General features: G+C 62.5%; 1 protein-coding gene across 1 annotated transcript in view; it reads left to right on the plus strand.

The window, feature by feature from the left end:
* The window catches only part of LOC144951639 (zinc finger homeobox protein 3-like), a 127,411-nt gene extending 110,629 nt beyond the window's left edge, over positions 1-16,782 (plus strand). Inside the window, 6 exon segments of the mRNA XM_078881929.1 lie at positions 16-137; positions 700-942; positions 5,374-5,521; positions 6,238-11,657; positions 11,659-12,043; positions 15,010-16,782. Of these exon segments, the coding sequence (XP_078738055.1) occupies positions 16-137; positions 700-942; positions 5,374-5,521; positions 6,238-11,657; positions 11,659-12,043; positions 15,010-16,502 (7,811 nt within the window). The 3' untranslated portion in view covers positions 16,503-16,782.
* The last annotated feature ends 2,016 nt before the right edge of the window (positions 16,783-18,798 follow it).

The raw sequence follows: 18,798 nt of genomic DNA on the forward strand, positions 1-18,798 counted from the left end.
CCGTTTCTTCCGCAGACGCCGAGCAGGCGCGGGCGTTCTTGGCGGAGAAGCGAACGTCGCCGCTGGACACTCCGGAGCGTCTGAGCCCGGCCAAGAGGTCGAAGCCCCTGGAGGACAAAACCCCATCGCACGACCAGGTACGGCTCGCCCAGCCTCCAGTTGTTAGTTAAACGTCGTCGTTGTGTTAGCGGCGCGTCGCTGCAGGATGCGGCTGCGGTGCTTTCAAACACAAAGAGCGGATCGGAGTGCCCGTGTGGACGAGCGATGCGATGCAACCGCGTGTTGTTGTTTCACGTCGCGTCGTGGTAAAACTGCGTTCGTTACGGTCGGTAATCCCACGCACCTCCGTCGTTCCTGCCCCCCCCCCCTTCCTGTTGCCGCCCCCCCCCCCCCTTTCTGATCTTGCGATTCTCGTTCACCGCATCGCACGCTCCGCTCACCTCCTCTCCACGCCCGCCCTGCCCTTCCATCGTCGCCCTTGCCGCCCCGTTCACGTTAACCGGTGCAATCTCTCCCCCTTTTCCCTCCTGCGTCTGCCTCTCTCTTCTCTCCCTTCATTCAATCATTCCCCCCCCCCCGCCCTCCACGCGTCCTCTCTCTCTCCCCCCTCTCTCTGTCTCCCGACTCTTGTCGCCAAAACCTAAGGTGTACCAGTGTCCGTACTGCACATTCACCTGTGGGTGTGGTCGTCGGCTGCAGACGCACGTCGCCCGGCAGCACTCCTCCCTGCAGCAGCAGCAGCAGCAGCACCAGCAGCAGCAGCAGCAGGCCCCGGCGGCGCCGGCGCCCGGCAATGGCGGCGGCGCGGTGCCCATGGCGGCGGCCGCCCTGCTGCGCTGCCCCCTGTGCCAGGACGCGCTGAGCAGCCGCATTCACCTGCAGCTGCACCTGACCCACCTGCACAGCGTCGCCGCCCACTGCATCCCCATGCTCATGCAGACGGTACGTGCGTGCGAGGGGGGCGGTGGGGGGGGCGAGCGCCGAGCCAGCCCCCGGTGCCGGCTGTTTCTTCCGTTCGCCGAAGGCGCCGGGCGGCCCGATCGTCGTACCGGACGCCGCCGCGGTCGCCACCCCGAGAGCGGTCGGCTTTCGGACGGTGCGCTCGCCCGCTCCGGACGGTCCGGTCGGGATCGCGCGCACGCGGGCGTCACGTCGCGCGCCGCCTCACCCGCGTTCCCCCTGCCCCCCCCCCCCCCGCCACGTGACTCGTGGCCGGCGAGCGGCGGCATCGGTGCTGCCAGCGGAGGAGAATGGGCGACCGCTGAAGCCTCGTTGACTAACGAGGAAGAAGATCGAATCCTCGACGCGGAGCAAGGGGGGGCCCGCTCCGCCCGCACCTCCGATTAGCACGCTCGGCTATGTGTTGCGAAAGACGTTCTACATGCGTGCATACAGCAGCAGCAGCAGCAGCTGCTGAAGCAGGGCCGGTAGTATGACGCTGTTGATATCGGCGGCGGCGGCGATACGCAGGAGGCCGCGGGTTCGATCTCGACCCTCCCGTAGAGCCGTAGCCGCACATTGAGATCCATCGACTAACATGTCGACTCGTAGACTCGCATCGAGAGCCCGGTGAGAGCTCGCCGAGAGCCCCGGTGAGCGGAGTCCGGTGCCGCCACCGCAAGCGCCCGCTGCCCTACGACGCCGCGGTGCTCATAATTGGCCAGCCCGGCTTCAGCGGTGCCCTGCGGTGACGGCGCAACAAACGCAACGTCAATTACTGTTTACCCCGTGCTGGGGCGGTGGGGGTTCATTCTGTGGTGCGTTTATATTTTTTGTCCGTCCGCTGATGCCGAGCCTTTCTCTATTGGGCGCAGCGTGGCAACGGCCCGGCGCGAGCGGTGCGTCCCGCACGTACGCGGCGTTGCGTTGCGTACGATGGACGGGAGAGAGGGCCGACGGGGAGGGTCTCTCTGACCCGCGCTGAGGGCCCCCCCCCCCCCCCCCCCGCGTGTTTATGCCGAACGCGGCACGAGACGTGAGGCCTTCGCCCTTAATGGACTGCTGGGGCCGCGGGTGCTGTGAATGCGAGCACCTCGGAAGGCCGGAATGGCCAGAAATGGCTTTCCGAGGTGGCTAAATATCGCGCCTGTGCCTCCCCGTTGGCGATGCCTCTACACCATGCCAGTTGCTCATGTTCATGCCGAGTCAACCTAGGGGAGCGTCCGCGTGGCGGCCAGCGCACCGTCGTGCAAATCGGGAGTCCCAATGTCAGTGACGACTTTCTGAATCGGTCCTGGGCCCTCCCCTACGTTGACTCAGCCTTAAATACATGCATGCACGTACATTCATCACACACCCAGGCACCTTTGTCTCCCCGGTGCCAATTATTGCCAATTTCACCGGGTACACGTTTAAGGCTGGGTCGACCTAGATGTTGGCCTTGGTCAGGAATCAACCTCAGGTCACAACAACCATGATGTTTGTAAAAAATATATTCTCTAAAAATAATAACGATGATGATCACACAAACGACTGTTGCAATTGCTAGGCCATATTATATGACCCCGGCGATTATTCGTTGCTGTTGATTTTATTCCTTTTAGCGTTCGACTTTACGAACGAGTTAAACAAAGCAAGGAAAAAGCACAAAACCTCGATCCACTTCACAATCAACCGCGCCCGCGGGGGCGTCCCTCGCCGCTTCTTCCTGGCCTCGCTCGAGGGAGGCAGCAGCAGCAGCAGCAGCAGCCCGAGTGCTGCCCAGCTCATCATGAGCCGCTCCAAATTGGCTTGGCTCCTAACGAGCGCCCCATCTCCAATTTCCGCCCTGCGAGGCGGCCCTCTCCTCAGGCTTTGGGGGGATGGGGGGCATGGGGGGGGGTGGGGTGAGGAGGGGGAGTGATGGGCATCAGCGGCGGCCTCATGCAAAATTCAAAAAGGTGTTTTGGCGCTCGCTGCTAGGGGAAGCGTTCGCTCGCCGCTGTGCGTGGACACGGAAGGGGGGGGGGTGGCGGCGGAGGTCACGGGGGTCACGGTTGTGGGGGGAAGGGGACGGAGTAGTGGGACTGCACCGTGGACACGAAGGGTACAAAGCAACCGCCAATTTGGTTTTTCTGCCTCCAACCACACCTCCCCCTCTCCCCTCCCCCTACAATTCACCACGACCTTCCAGGAGTCTAACCGTACCACGCCCTCCCCTTGCGGCCCTCCTCCCCCTCCTCCTCTCCCTCCTCCTCATCTCCGTGGCCGATTCATGGCGATGGCGCCACTTTTCCTTAATGAGAACGGTCTAATTTGCCGCCCGCCTGGGTCAGGGTTCACGGGGGGTCACGCCTCCCTCCTGTCGGTTTTGCCGTAATGAATTGTGGCACCCGCACCTACGGGCCCCCCCCCCGCTGCCCCCCCCCCCCCCCCACTGACCCCCCCACACCCTCCCCTCCATGACCGCCGAACGAACGGCAAAACCTGTCTCTTAAGGATTATTTTTTTTACCTTCGTGTGCCAACGCACCGACGAGACCACGAAGGCGGCTCGTTAATTTATTGGAGAAATATAGAGAAGAAGAACAATGATCGTTTACGCATCTCGGGGGGGGGGGGGGGGGGTGGAGGGTCTGTTTGTTGTATTTACTTGTTTATTTACCGGACGCCAGCGCCGCACGCTCGTGCACCGTGCACGTAATTTGGCTTTTTTGCGGCTTTTGCGGAGGCCGCCCACAAATTAAGGAGGGCGGCAGTGCGGGCAGCCCCGACAAATGAGGCTCCGGGGGGAAATGGGGAAGGAGGACGCATTCCGGTTCCTCCTCGCGAATCGCGGTCGGCCTCCCGCTCGCGCAGACACGAGGACATGCGTGGCCCTTGCGGAATCGTTCAAAACCCAAAGAAACTCTTTCCGAGATTGGCGCACGAATGGCCCCACCATCGATCCCGGAGAACGCGGCGCGGGCCCGACGCAAAACCTAACGGCACGCTCGGCTGCGCCGGCCCACCGACGACGCCGCGGCCCGCATGCTCGGCTCGACCGGAGCCGGTTGGCCTGGACGAGGCCTGAGAGCGCTGTGCGGTCACGGACACGAGGCACGCGAGGCGTGCGGGCGGCTCGCGAGAGTCGCGCCGCCTTCCTCGCTGTTTGTGAAGCCGCTAGGCCCTCCCCCGTCTCGTGCCGCGTTCGGCGTATATCGGGGGGGCCCTCGGTGCGGATGAAAGAGGCCCTCCCTATCAAGAGGCCGTCGGAGGTCGCCCTGCCACTCACGGCCCTGCCCAACCCGCGCCGTCGACTCCGACGTCCCGACGGAGCGGTTCAAATAAGCGGGGACGGACGGACGGAGACACGCTCGTGTCGGTGGCAGAGATCGCCGCTCGAAAAGGGTGGGGGGGGAGAGGGGAGAGAAGGGGGCCGATGGCCATTTTGTGCTGGGGCCGCGCGGTCCCCATCTCACAATTAAGCGCAATTTACGCTTGCAACGGTCTTGGCGGGATCCTCCGCCGTCAAGTGGCGCCCGTTGACAACAACGCTAATTGCCACGTTTTAACGCGAGCGGAGTGTGTCTGGGTTGTGTCGGCGCGTACGTGCGGGAGTGTGCACTCGCACGCAGGTTTTTTTTTTATTCGCTAAATTAATTACGATTTACACCGAGCCTTCTGTTAAATTGTAACCGACGGTGGGGGGGGGGGGGGAGGAATAGGAGGTGGGGAGGGGGGAGTGGGTGGGGAAGAGACTTGACCCCTGCAGCAAATGCACGGGGGGGAGGGGGGGCAAAAACCACAGGCGCAATTATGACGCTTTCCTCCACCAAAATGCAGGGGGGTGGGGGAGGGGGGTTATTTTGAGTCGTGAAAAAATGGAAAATAAGCTCCCCATTAGCCCCCGCATTGTGCCTTCTCAATTATGGAGACGGCAATCTAGCGGCAATTATAGGAGCAATCAATTTACATGAAGTCATTATCCTGTCCGCCTGCAAAAGCTGCTGAGTAGCCCCGGCATAATTCAACCATCCCCCTATTTAGGGCCGCATGAAATCAAGGTGTATAATTAAGAGGCATCCCGTTGGCCGTTGTGCGCCGCGAGACCGCGCGGCTCCCCGCTTTGCCGTTTTTGGCGCTAATTGAATGTGGTCGGCACTGCTGCGCCCGGCAGCTGGAAGAGAAGCCGTGCTCGCGTGCGGCTCGTGGGGACAATAACAACCCAACTTGCGTCGCCCGCCCCAAACCACGCCACCGCCGACTCTTATCGAGGAGCCGTGGTCGTTGCCGACGACGATCGCTGCAGCGGTGCGCTCTCGCGGAGACGGCGGTGCGTGCGTGGATGAGCGAGCGATTACGCGCGTGCAGCGATTGTCTCCGCATTGTCCCGTCTCCCCACCCCCCGCCACGCCTGCCCGCCCGCCACGCTCGCCTGCTATGGTGACACGCTTTTCTCCCCTTCACGATGCAGGTCTCCGGTGACGAGAGCGCCGTGCCAAACGACGCGTTTTTCCCCGGCGTTGGCGTGGCCGCCGACGGAACGAACGCCGACATGAGCCGTGGCGCGGCGAATTCGGCGGCGACGACCATAGCCACGGTGGAAAACTTCGCCTATACAGGTGAGTCGGCAGCACCCCCCCCACCCCCCGCACCCCCCCCCCCCCCCCACCACTGTGGTGCGACGACCACCACCACCGGGCAACCCGCGATTGTGTCGTCATCGTCGCGCGCGCACGGTCGTGTCGACGCGTGTCGATGCTCGTAGACGTTCGTACACCAGCGTCACGGTCAGCGCCAGCGAGTAAGCCTCTCGTGGGCCCGCCCACTCGAGTTCGATTCCCGCTCGTGGGAATCGAACTAATAACACCGGCGATTATCTGAACTGGTCCCTCTGCCTTAAAAATGAGTGCCTGGTGCGGTGCGTAGTAAGCGTCGGCGCTGGGAAGGCAAAGACGGAGATCCTTCCGTGTAGCCTGTAACAGACCATCGGGGCAAGTGCTGTCAGCGAGCAGCACCTATGAAGGCCGGCACTGTGGCACACGAGGGGCTGGATGGCCAGCACCACGCCCGACCGCCTTTGTCTCCCCGGTCACGATGTTTACTATGCATCGCAACGGGTACTCACTTGAGGCTGAGTCGACATAGGGGAGGCCCAGGATCGGTTCAGATAAGCGTCACCGGTGTTGGCCGCGGGCGGGAATCGAACTCGTGTCGCCGGGTTCGTAGCGCAGCAGCGCGCTAACCGCCGCGCCGCCGTTCTCCACGCGCGCACGCCCGCTTAAAAGTAACAAACAAAAAACCTTCGGAACGCCACCGTTTTCACTTTGCGTGGCAGGCGAGGATGGTGAAAAGTCCGAGAGGCCCGGCACGTCCCGAGAGAAGGCCTCGCTTGGCGTGGGTGCGAGTGGTGACCAGAAGGGCTTCCTGTGCTGGAAGAAGGGGTGCGGGCAGCAGTTCGTGACGCCCGGGGCGCTGCAGGCCCACTTCGCCGAGGCCCACGCCAAACAGCGGCAGCAGCAGCAGCTGCAGCAGCAGCAGCAGCTGCAGCCGCCGGCCGGAGCCGTCGCGGAGCAGCGAGCGGTGGCGGCGGCGGCTAGCAAGCACCGCTGCGGGCAGTGCGGCGCCGGCTTCAAGAGCCCCGACAAGGCGCTGGCTCACCAGCAGCTGTGCTGCCAGCCCGCCGCCGCCACCGCGGCCGCCTGCCCGCTGTGCCCGCAAAACCTGCGCACGCCCGCGGCCCTCGGCAGACACCTGGAGTCGAGCCACCCGGAGCTGAGCGACGGCGACGTGCGCCAGATCTGCGGCAGCGTCGGCATCGGCTTCCGGGTCGGCCGCCGGGAACCGTCGCCGGCCGAGGGAGGAGGCGAGGAAGGCGCGGCGGTGCACGACGGCGACAGGGGCGACGTGGAGGGCCCCTCCGAGGCGGAGGGCGGGCACGGCGGCACCGCGGAGGCGGGCGAGGGCGCGCCGGAGTGCGACGACTTGCTGGGCGACGCCAAGCGGGCGCTGCCGTTCCGCAAGGGCACCAACTTCCTGATGGACAAGTTCCTGGACCCGTCGCGGCCGTACAAGTGCACCGTGTGCAAGGAGTCGTTCACGCAGAAGAACATCCTTCTCGTGCACTACAACTCGGTGTCGCACCTCAACCGCCTGAAGAAGACGCTGCAGGGCTCCGGCGGGCCGTCCGGCGGCGCCGCGCAGGGCGACGCCGCCGTGAGCGCCGGCGACAGCAAGCCCTACCGGTGCGCCACCTGCAACGTGGCCTACAGCCAGAGCTCCACGCTCGAGATCCACATGCGCTCCGTGCTGCACCAGACCAAGACGCGGGCGGCGCTGCAGGAGTCGGCCGCGGCGGCGTCGGGCGGCGGCAAAGGGGACGGCGCCGGCGCTTCGGCGAGCGCCGTTCAACAGGCCGCGAGCGACTACGCCAAGGCCCAGGCGGCCCCCGGTGGCTCGGCGCACAAGCCGGAGGCGGCGCCGGAGCATGCGGAGGCGCTGAGGAAGGCGCACGCAGAGGCGCCGCCGACGCCGTCGTCAGGCCAGCAGGCCCAGGCACAGGCCCAGGCCCAGGCACAGGCCCAGGCCCAGGCCCAGGCACAGGCTTTGGCACGCGCCCAAACGCAGGCCCTGGTGCAGCAGGCGCAGGCGCAGTTCCAGCAGGAGCTGCAGCAGCAGCAGCAGCAGCCGGCCTTCCTTCAGCACCAGCTCTTCAACCCGGCACTGCTGCCCCCTTTCTCCATGACGACGGAAGCCTTCATGCAGCTGCAGCAGCAGCAGCCGTTCTTCTTTCCCTTTGGTCTTTCCGGCGCCGACCTTCAGCTGCACCAGGAGATGGTCCTGCCCGGGTCGTCCGGCGCATTTGCCATGTCCAGCGCGGCCGCCTCCATCCTGGGAGAGCTGAAGTCGCAGCAGCAGTGGCAACAGCAGCAGCAGCAGCAACAGCAGCAGCAGCAACAGCAGCAGCAGCAACAGCAGCAGCAGCAGCAACAGCAACAGCAGCAGCAGCAGGCGCTTCAACTGCTGTGCGAGGAGATCGAGAATCGGAGCGCCGAGGAGGACGAGAAGATGGAGGAGGCGCAGGAAGAGGATGTCGACGGCGAGTCGACAACGACATCGGCGGCGGGCCCCGGCGAGGAGCCCGGCGACACGCAGCACCAGCAGCCGGGCGGCTCCGAGGAACGCGTGCCGCCGCCCAGGATTCCGGCGTACGCCCGGGGCAATGCGGTGCGGGCGCTGCTGGAGAACTTCGGCTTCGAGCTGGTGATCCAGTACAATGAGAACCGGCAGAGGTCGGCGCGGCGGGAGGAGAGTGCCGCGCCCGCCGACGCCTCGGGCAAGATCGAGTGCAGGGACTGCGGCAAGCTCTTCTCCAACATCCTGGTGCTCAAAAGCCACCAGGAGCACATCCACCTCCAGATCCTGCCCATCGAGGAGCTCAGCCGCTACTCCAAGCAGTACCGCAAGACCTACGACAAGGTCTACCCGATCAGGCCGGACTCGCCCGAGACGCAGGCGCTGCCGGCGCAGCAGCAGCAGCTCCAGCAGCAGCAGCTCCAGCAGCAGCAGCTCCAGCAGCAGCTCCAGCAGCAGCTCCAGCAGCAGCTCCAGCCGCCGCCTCCGCCGCCGCCCCCTCCTCCGCCCGCATCCACCGCCCCGAAGCTGGCCACCCCTCCAGCCACCCCGCAGCCCGCGCAGCATTCGCCCCACCAGATGGTGTTGTCCCAGCTGGCGCTGCCCCTGGACCAGCTGCCCATGCTATCGCCGCTGATGATGCAGCCAATGCAGCTGCAGTCGATGGCGTCGCAGCTGTCCTCGCAGTTCATGCCCATGGAGTCGATCACCGCCGACTTTGTGCAGCTCTACCACCTCCACCACCAGCAGAAGATGCAGCAGCAGCAGCAGCAGGCGGTGGACTCGGCCCTGCTCCTGCAGCAGCAGCAGCAGCAGCAGCAGCAGAGCAAGCGGCCGCGCACCCGCATCACGGAGGAGCAGCTGAACGTGCTCAAGGCCTACTTCGACATCAACAACCTGCCGAGCGACGAGCAGATCCAGGAGATGGCCGAGAACACGGGCCTCTCGCACAAGGTCATCAAGCACTGGTTCCGCAACACGCTGTTCAAGGAGCGCCAGCGCAACAAGGACTCGCCCTACAACTTCAACAACCCGCCCACCACGAGCCTCGACGAGCTGCGTGCCGAGCCGCCGGCGGTGGTGGCAGCGCCAGTGGCGCCGGTGCCACTGGCGCCGCCCCCCATGCCGGCGCCGTCCCCCGAGCTCCCGACCCAGCAGCAGCAGTTGCAGCAGCAGCAGCTGCAGATGGAGACGCTGTCGAGCCGGCGCTCGAGCCGGACGCGCTTCACCGACTACCAGCTCAAGATCCTGCAGGACTTCTTCGACGCCAACGCCTACCCCAAGGACGACGAGCTGGAGCAGCTGTCCGGCCTCCTGAGCCTGCCGACGCGCGTCATCGTCGTGTGGTTCCAGAACGCGCGGCAAAAGGCGCGCAAGAGCTACGAGAGCCAGATCGAGGGCAGGGACGGCGAGAAGCGCGAGGTGCTGCTCAACGACCGCTACGTGCGCACCGGCAACATGAACTACCAGTGCCGCAAGTGCAGCGTGGTGTTCCAGCGCATCTTCGACCTCATCACCCACCAGAAAAAGCACTGCTACCGCGACGAGGAGGACAGCTACACACGCGAGGACAACCAGATGGACGACTCGTCCGACGCCACCGACATGGGCAACTCGTCGGGCTATACGCCGCCGCCGGCGCAGCCGCAGCGCAACGCGCCGGCCCCCTCGTCGTTCCAGACGCCCGACGGCGACTCCCGCGGAGCTCCGAGCCCCAAAACCGAACCGGCCGAGGAGAAGCCGAAGGAAGGCAAGGTGGCGAGGGAGCAGCGGGAGCAGCAGCGGGAGCAGCAGCAGCGGGAGCAGCAGCAGCAGGAGCAGGAGCAGCAGCTGCAGCAGCAGCTGCAGCAACAGCTGCAGCAACAGCTGCAGCAGCAGCTACAGCTGCAGCAGCAGCAGCTTCATCAGCTGCAAAGTCAGCAGGAAGAGCAGCCAAAACCAAAACCGCATCAACCTCAGAGCAGCCATCATCATCATCAGCTGCTATCGTCGTCGTCGTCGCAGCAGGGGCCGATGCAGCCGGCGCCATACAACAGCCTGGCGCTGCAGCTGCTGCCCTACCAGTGCGAGCAGTGCAAGCTCTCGTTCCCCACCTTCGAGCAGTGGCAGGAGCACCAGCAGACGCACATGCTCTCTGCACAGAACCCCTTCGCTCACCCGCCCTCTGTCCTGGAGCGCCCCGCGGAGATGCCCTTCGTGATGTTCGACCCGCGCTCCGGCTCGCTCATGCCGGGCGCCGCGCTCTCGGGCGCCCCGCCGCACGTCCCGTCGCAGTCGGCGCCGTCGCCCGCGACGCCGGCGTCGTCCGCCGGCACCGAGGAGAGGGCCGACGTCGGGGGCAAGGCGGACGGCGAGCGGCTCGACGAGCCGCACAAGGACAAGCGGCTGAGGACGACCATCACGCCCGAGCAGCTGGAGGTGCTCTACGGCAAGTACATGATCGACTCGAACCCCACGCGCAAGATGCTGGACCACATCTCCAGCGAGGTCGGCCTCAAGAAGCGCGTGGTGCAGGTGTGGTTCCAGAACACGCGCGCCCGCGAGCGCAAGGGCCAGTTCCGCTCGTTCGGCATGGTGCAGGCCCACCGGCGCTGCCCGTTCTGCCGCGCCCTCTTCAAGGCCCAGACGGCGCTCGACACGCACATCCGCTCGCGCCACTGGCACGAGGCGCGCCAGTCGGGTTACAACGTCTTCCCGTCGCCCGGCGCGCCGAGCCCCGGGCACACGCAGGCCAAGGACGGCGGCGGCATCGGCGGCATCGGCGGCGGCGGCGGCTTCGAGCACTCGCTCAGCATGGTGTTCTCCCAGCCGCCGTTCGGCATGGGCGCCGGCTGCGACAACCGGTCGGCGCTGCTGTCTCAGATGAAGATGATGGGCGACAACTCCCCCACCGGGCTCAGCCACTCGCCAATCAACGTCGAGAGCAGCTTCTGCGACAAGGCCTCGTTCGTCCCCAAGGCCGAAGGGTCGATGGCGGGCGGCGCGGCGGAAGGCGACGCCTCGGCCTACGACGACGAGGATGGCCGCGGCGGCTCGTCGGAAGACGGCCGCCCGTCCGGCGCGAGCGCGGCGCGCGGCGAGAACGGCGACGGCCTCTCGGCCGAGGCGTCGACCTCCGACTACGTCCGGCCGAAGACGGAGGACGAGGCGCCGTTTCAGCCGACGACGCCGGCGCTCGGCAGCGAGAGCGGCGACGGCGTCTCGTCGTCGGGGCCGGTGAGCCCCGGCCTGAGCCTCTCGACGACGCTGGACTTCGAGATGAACGACTACAGCGAGACGTCCAGCCTGGCCGACCCGCGCACCCCGAGCCCGCTGGGCGGCCTCGCCTTCTCGCAGTCCAAGCTGTCGTCGTCGTCCGACGACCGTCCGGGCCACAAGCGCTACCGCACCCAGATGTCCAACCTGCAGCTGAAGGTGCTCAAGGCCTGCTTCGGGGAGTACCGCACGCCCACCATGCACGAGTGCGAGATCCTCGGCAACGACATCGGGCTGCCCAAGCGCGTCGTGCAGGTGTGGTTCCAGAACGCGCGCGCCAAGGACAAGAAGTTCAAGCTGAGCGTCGCCAAGCAGTTCGGCGCGGAGGCCGCGGTGGCCGCGGGCGGCGGGGAGGGCGCGGCGCCGCGGGGGGGGCCGCTGCGGGCTGTGCGGCGTGCAGTACACGGCGCGTCTCTCGGTGCGCGACCACGTCTTCTCGCTGCAGCACATCGGCAAGCTCAAGGAGAGCCTCGGCAGCCAGCTGGACGGCGAGAAGTTCCTCGACCCGGCGCTCTTCCGCCAGTTCATGGCCCAGCAGGAGCTCGACCGCATCAAGAAGGCCAGCGAGAGCATCGGCCTTCCCCAGCAGCAGGCAATTCAAGTCACGAAGCACCCCGCCACGTTCCACAACGGGCCCCAAGCGCCGGGCCTGGGCCTCGCGTCGGCCTACTCGGCCGTTCCCGGGCTCTCGCCGATGCTCATGCCGGGCGTTGGGGGCTCCCCGGCGCTGCCCAACTTTGGGCCGTCTCCAGCAGGTTGGCGTCGTCTGCTTGTGTGCTGCTTCTCGTGTGTCACGTGTGTGTGGCTTTTCGTGTGTCACACAACAGAGACCCATAGACTCACACAACAGAGACCCATAGACTCACATGGCAGAGACCCATAGACTCACACAACAGAGATCCATAGACTCACACGGCAGAGACCCATAGACTCACACAACAGAGACCCATAGACTCACACAACAGAGACCCATAGACTCACACAGCAGAGACCCATAGACTCACACAACAGAGACCCATAGACTCACACAACAGAGACCCATAGACTCACACAACAGAGACCCATAGACTCACACAACAGAGACCCATAGACTCACATGGCAGAGACCCATAGACTCACACAACAGAGACCCATAGACTCACACAACAGAGACCCATAGACTCACACGGCAGAGACCCATAGACTCACACAGCAGAGACCCATAGACTCACACAACAGAGACCCATAGACTCACACAGCAGAGACCCATAGACTCACACAACAGAGACCCATAGACTCACACAACAGAGACCCATAGACTCACACAACAGAGACCCATAGACTCACACAACAGAGACCCATAGACTCACACAACAGAGACCCATAGACTCACATGGCAGAGACCCATAGACTCACACAACAGAGACCCATAGACTCACACAACAGAGACCCATAGACTCACACAGCAGAGACCCATAGACTCACACAACAGAGACCCATAGACTCACACAACAGAGACCCATAGACTCACACAACAGAGACCCATAGACTCACACGGCAGAGACCCATAGACTCACACAACAGAGACCCATAGACTCACACGGCAGAGACCCATAGACTCACACAACAGAGACCCATAGACTCACACAACAGAGACCCATAGACTCACACAGCAGAGACCCATAGACTCACACAGCAGAGACCCATAGACTCACACAACAGAGACCCATAGACTCACACAACAGAGACCCATAGACTCACACAACAGAGACCCATAGACTCACACAACAGAGACCCATAGACTCACACGGCAGAGACCCATAGACTCACACAACAGAGACCCATAGACTCACACAACAGAGACCCATAGACTCACACAACAGAGACCCATAGACTCACACGGTAGAAACCCATAGACTCACACAACAGAGACCCATAGACTCACACAACAGAGACCCATAGACTCACACAACAGAGACCCATAGACTCACACAACAGAGACCCATAGACTCACACGGCAGAGACCCATAGACTGACACAACAGAGACCCATAGACTCGCACAACAGATACCCATAGACTCACACAACAGAGACCCATAGACTCACACAACAGAGACCCATAGACTGACACAACATAGACCCATAGACTCACACGGCAGAGACCCATAGACTCACACAACAGAGACCCATAGACTCACACAACAAAGACCCATAGACTCACACAACAGAGACCCATAGACTCACACAACAGAGACCCATAGACTCACACGGCAGAGACCCATAGACTCACACAACAGAGACCCATAGACTCACACAACAGAGACCCATAGACTCACACGGCAGAGACCCATAGACTCACACGGCAGAGACCCATAGACTCACGCAGCAGAGACCCATAGACTCACACAACAGAGACCCATAGACTCACACGGCAGAGACCCATAGACTCACACAACAGAGACCCATAGACTCACACGGCAGAGACCCATAGACTCACACAACAGAGACCCATAGACTCACACAACAGAGACCCATAGACTCACACAACAGAGACCCATAGACTCACACAACAGAGACCCATAGACTCACACAACAGAGACCCATAGACTCACACAACAGAGACCCATATACTCACACGGCAGAGACCTATAGACTCTCACAACAGAGACCCATAGACTCACACGGCAGAGACCCATAGACTCACACAACAGAGACCCATAGACTCACACAACAGAGACCCATAGACTCACACGGCAGAGACCCATAGACTCTCACAACAGAGACCCATAGACTCACACGGCAGAGACCCACAGTTTTTTGTCCTTCCCCCCGCACCTCCGATAAGCTACGGTTGGCTGACGTACGGCGCGATCGAAGTTCAATGCTACACGCGTTCAGGACGCCGCTGCAAAAGCAACGGCAGCTTCTGTGACACGCAGACAATTCCCCTTTTGGAATTTGGGCCTTCCCTCCGCTGCGCGGTCGTCATTTTTCGCGGAGGGCGGTCGAGCGCCGATCGGAGGAGCCGGGCGGCGAACCCCGGCGATGCCGCGGTGAAGCCTCCGTTGTGGTCGCTTGCAAATCCGGGCATCGAGGCGCCACCAGGAAACCGTACACAGTTGAAGCCCTCTTGACGAGCACTCCTGTTAACGATGCATCGCTTAACGACGGGCCTCCATAGAGCCCAGTGTGTAGTGTACAGTGTAGTGTGTAGTAGTGTATAGTGTAGTCTATGTAGTGTATTGTGTATAGTGGTGTATAGTCGTGTAGTGTATAGTGTACTGCATAGTAGTGTAGTGTATAGTGTAGTGTATTGTGTAGTGTATTGTGTAGTGTATAGTGGTGTCGTGTATAGCAGTGTAGTGTATAGTAGTGTTTCGTGGACTGTCTAGTCGGGTCGTGTAGAGTAGTGCCTCCATAGAGCCCAATGTGTAGTGTATAGTAGTGTATAGTAGTGTAGTGTATTATATAGTGTATAGTAGTGTATTGTGTAGTGTATAGTGTAGTGTATAGTAGTGTAGTGTATTGTGTAGTGTATAGTGGTGTAGTGTATAGTGTAGTGTATAGTATAGTGTGTAGTGTATAGTGTAGTGTATAGTGGTGTTTATAATGTTGTTAGTATCTATGTATTAATATGCATTGTTTAAATATTACAAAGTGAGTTTTTTGGGTGAAAAAAAGGGCAACTCCTCCCCCTTATCCCTCCTTCTCCCCCCTCCCCCCTCCTCCGTCCCTCCGGCAGCGATGACGACGCCCAAGGCAGCTCTCATCGGCTTCCCCATGTCGGCGATCCCCTCGCCGGGTCTCACCGCGCCCGCCGCAGTCCCCAGCAAATCACCGCAGCAGCAGCAGCAGCAGAACGCCGACACCGCGCCGCAGTCGCCGAGCAAAGACGCCGCCGGCGACGACCAGGACACCGACGAGCGGCAGAAATCCGACGCCGCGGCGAAGCACGAGGAGTCGGACGCGGCCGTCCAGCAGGCGCAGTCCGACCAGGCCCAGCTGCGGGCCCTGCAGGCCGCGCTGGCCGGCGAGTCCAACGCGACGGCGGCGGCCGCCCTCCTCGCGGGGCAGCTGCTGCCCTGCTTCGGGCTGCCCACGCTGCCGCCGTACTTCAACGGGCCGCAGCTGCCCACGGCGGCGGCAGCCGCGGCCGTGCTGCAGGGCGGCTACCTCCAGTCGCTGTACGGAATGGACGCCTCGGGCCTCTTCCCCTATGGCCCGGCCTTCGCGCAGGCCGCCCTCGCCAACGGGCTGGCGGCCGGCTCGCTGCTGCAGCAGCAGGTGCAGCAGTATCAGCAGAACGTGCAAGAGGTGCTGCAGCAGCAGCAGCAGCAGCAGATGACGCAGGCGGCGCAGCCGTCGAACGGCTCCGCGCAGGGTCGGCACGACAGGGGCGGCCAGGACGCGAAGGAGGCGGGCGACGGGGCCGACGACGGCGCCAGGCCGCCGGGCAAAGGCAAGGGGGCGGCGGACGCCCCGACGAAGCCGAGCCTGGCGGAGCACTGCGAGATGAAGTGCAGCCTCGTGTGCCGCAAGTGCCAGATGGTGTTCTCCGACGAGACGCTGGCGCTGGCCCACCAGAAGTCGCTCTGCTACTTCGGGCTGGGCAAGGTGGACGCGCGGGAGACCCTGGTGCGCGTGCCCTCGGGCCAGTACCAGTGCAAGGCCTGCGACGTGACCCTGCTCGGGGAAGACGGCCTGCGACGCCACCTCCAGTCGTCCTCGCACCGGCAGCAGGTCGCGGCCAAACGAGCTTCGTCCGACGCCAAAGAGCAGCAGCAGCAGCACGCTAGACTATTATTACCTCACTCCTTTCGCGCCACTGATTCCGCATCTACCTCGCAGCAGCAGCAGCAGCAGCAGCCCGTGCCGGATGACGGCGGCGGCGGCTTCTCGGCAGCCGGCTCCTCGTGCGCCGCTCCCATCGCCTGCGCCAAATCGTGGCCGCCGTTCGCCACGCCCGTGACGCCGCCGTCGCTCCCGCAGACGCGCTTCTTGCCCGCCCTCGTCACGGCCTCCCTGGCGAACTCGGCCGCGGTGGCGGCGGCGGCCGGGATGGACGCGCAGGTGCCGGCGGCGGCGGCGGCGGCGGCGCCCCAGCCGCCGGTTTCGCTGAGCGGGTGCTCGGGCGACGCGGACCAGGGCGGCCAGGCGACGTCGCTGGCGAGCGAGCGCGCCATCGCGGCGTACGGCATGATCTCCGAGCGCGAGTCGCAGAGCGTGGGCTCGTAGAGGCGCTCCGCTCGCGGGTGCTCGCGACGCTCGGTTTTTATAGATAGCTTTAAACAAAACTTTGAAAAAAAGAAAAAACCAACATAAAAACGGAGACACGAGCATTTACTGTGCATGTATTAACCCGTTGGTACATTCCTTTTATTTTTTGAGAACTATTTTTTATTTGTTTTCCCAAGGGTGTCGGCCTTGCGTATTGTTGTGTCGGGAGCCGTTGCGGCGTGAAGGCGACTCGTGGGTTTTGCTAAAGAGGAGGAGGAGGAGGAGGGAGGAGAAGGGAGGAGGAGGAGGAGGGAGGAGGAGGTCGCCTTTAAATGTACCGGCGCCGACGTGGAGAAGAGCGTGGTATGGCAGGAGAGGACGCGTCCGGGCGGGGTCGAGGGGCCTGGGTTTTGCTCGTCGCAAGCGGAAGAAAACCCCCAACGTCGCGGCGTTTGACAGAAAGGGCTTCCTCCGCCCAGCACCCCGGAGAAAGACCAACACGTTGCATCGAGAGAGACAGAGACAGAGAGCAGCAGGGGAAGAAACACTCAATTCGGGCCAAGCTTTAATAACAATAACAAACAACAACAACAACCGAACGATGTCATTGACGACGACGACGGCGCGTCCAATCGTTGAGCCGTCGGTGCCGCGGACGGCTCTCCCCGAGTTTTTGCCGGCAACTTTAAGGGCAGCCTCCTGCGGGTGGGGGGGGGGGGGCGAGAAAACGGCGGTAGCCCCCCCCCTCGATCCCCCCCCCTCGCCCCCCCCCCCCCCTCGCCCCCCCCCCCCCCTCCGCCGCGTAAACCCGTTCAAAGAGAGAGAGAGAGAGAGAGAAGGTGCTTTCTAATACATTTGCAAATTTCCAAAGGTGTTTTAACCAAAATAAACCAAATATGAATGGTAGGACGATCACATCCCCCCATTCACGCAGCCGCAAATATAGCTCAAGCAAAACTAACAAAAGAAAACTACGAAAAAAAATAAACAACAACCGCCGTCAGCCAGAGAGATGGGTCCGGTGCTTTTGTGCGCATTTTGTCCGAGAGAAAAGAGAAAACGCAACAATGTGTCGGGGGGTGGGGACGGAGAAAAAGATGACCACGTGATGATGGAAGAAGTGTTATACCTCATTTGAACTTGTACGTATCCCAAAAGAAGATGGAATGATAACAAAACTAAAAAAAAAAATTTCGTGGGTAACATCCAAGGAAGGTTTAACCCAAGATGTGTATCCGACGGTCGTGTCCACCTTGTCTGCCATCCGTCAGCTTCGTGAAGGTTCCAGTATTTTTGAAAGCCTCAGGTTTAATACAAAAAAAAACGAACGAACAGAAGGAAGGAAGGAGAGCGTTGCGGCGCGCCAGTGCGTCGTGACCGAGACGGATATCCAAGCGGGAGTGGCCGTGGACGACAGCACATTCCTCGGAGAATCCACTTTGACCTCAGACCACTTTTAGTGGGCGCGCAATGACTGCGGAACCCCCGCCCCCCGCCCCCCGCCCCCCCCTCCGCGCGCTGAATTTTTTCGTCCCATCGAAGTGCGTCTCGGACGAACGAAAAATGGGGGAGAAAATATATATTTATTTATTAAACTCGGCCCGCTTTGGGGCAGCGCGTTTGACGCCGAAAGCCCGGACGGGCGGAGCGGCAATCCGCGTTATGGCCCCTCGCGAAAGAGCGCTCCGTGGGGTCGACCCTGCACGGTGTTCGCCCTCGCCCCTCTTCCACCGCGGGCACCACGGGTGCCGAGGCTGGCATCGTCCACGGGCAGGGAGGGAGGTGGGGGCGCTCCGCTTGCTCCCCACCCGTGGCCGCGTGGCCGCGTGGCCGCGTCACAGGCAGTGCGAATGGTCGCAGAGGGCCCCACGGACTTAACTCTGGACGCGCCGACGAAAAGATGCAAATCGTTTCCGCGCGCTTTCGGTTCAGATTACGACGAAAAAATATTGAGAGGGGATGGGGGGGAGTGGCGGCTGGGTGATGCGTGGGGGGCGAAAATATAACTTTGGAATGATTGTCGCGGGGGGAGGGGGATGGTGGAAATAATGACTAAAGTTTTATAAATAACGCTGTCGGCACTTAAAACTTACAGAGGTCTGCGAGGCTGTCGGTGGCAGGCGGCACGGCGAGCGATCCGCAGTGACAAACGCGTTGAGCTTTATAAGGCAAAGTGATTTTGCTGTCCTCATGCAACACGTCGTGACTTTGTGTGTGTGTGCGCGCGCGCGCGCGCGTTGTTTTCCCGATCGTTCAAACTACGAATGCTGCACTGCGTTGGCACACTCCTGCTGTAACATCTCATTTCCGGTGC

The sequence above is a fragment of the Lampetra fluviatilis genome, chromosome 63 (genome assembly GCF_964198595.1).
Source record: "Lampetra fluviatilis chromosome 63, kcLamFluv1.1, whole genome shotgun sequence".
NCBI classification, from domain to species: Eukaryota; Metazoa; Chordata; class Hyperoartia; order Petromyzontiformes; family Petromyzontidae; genus Lampetra; species Lampetra fluviatilis.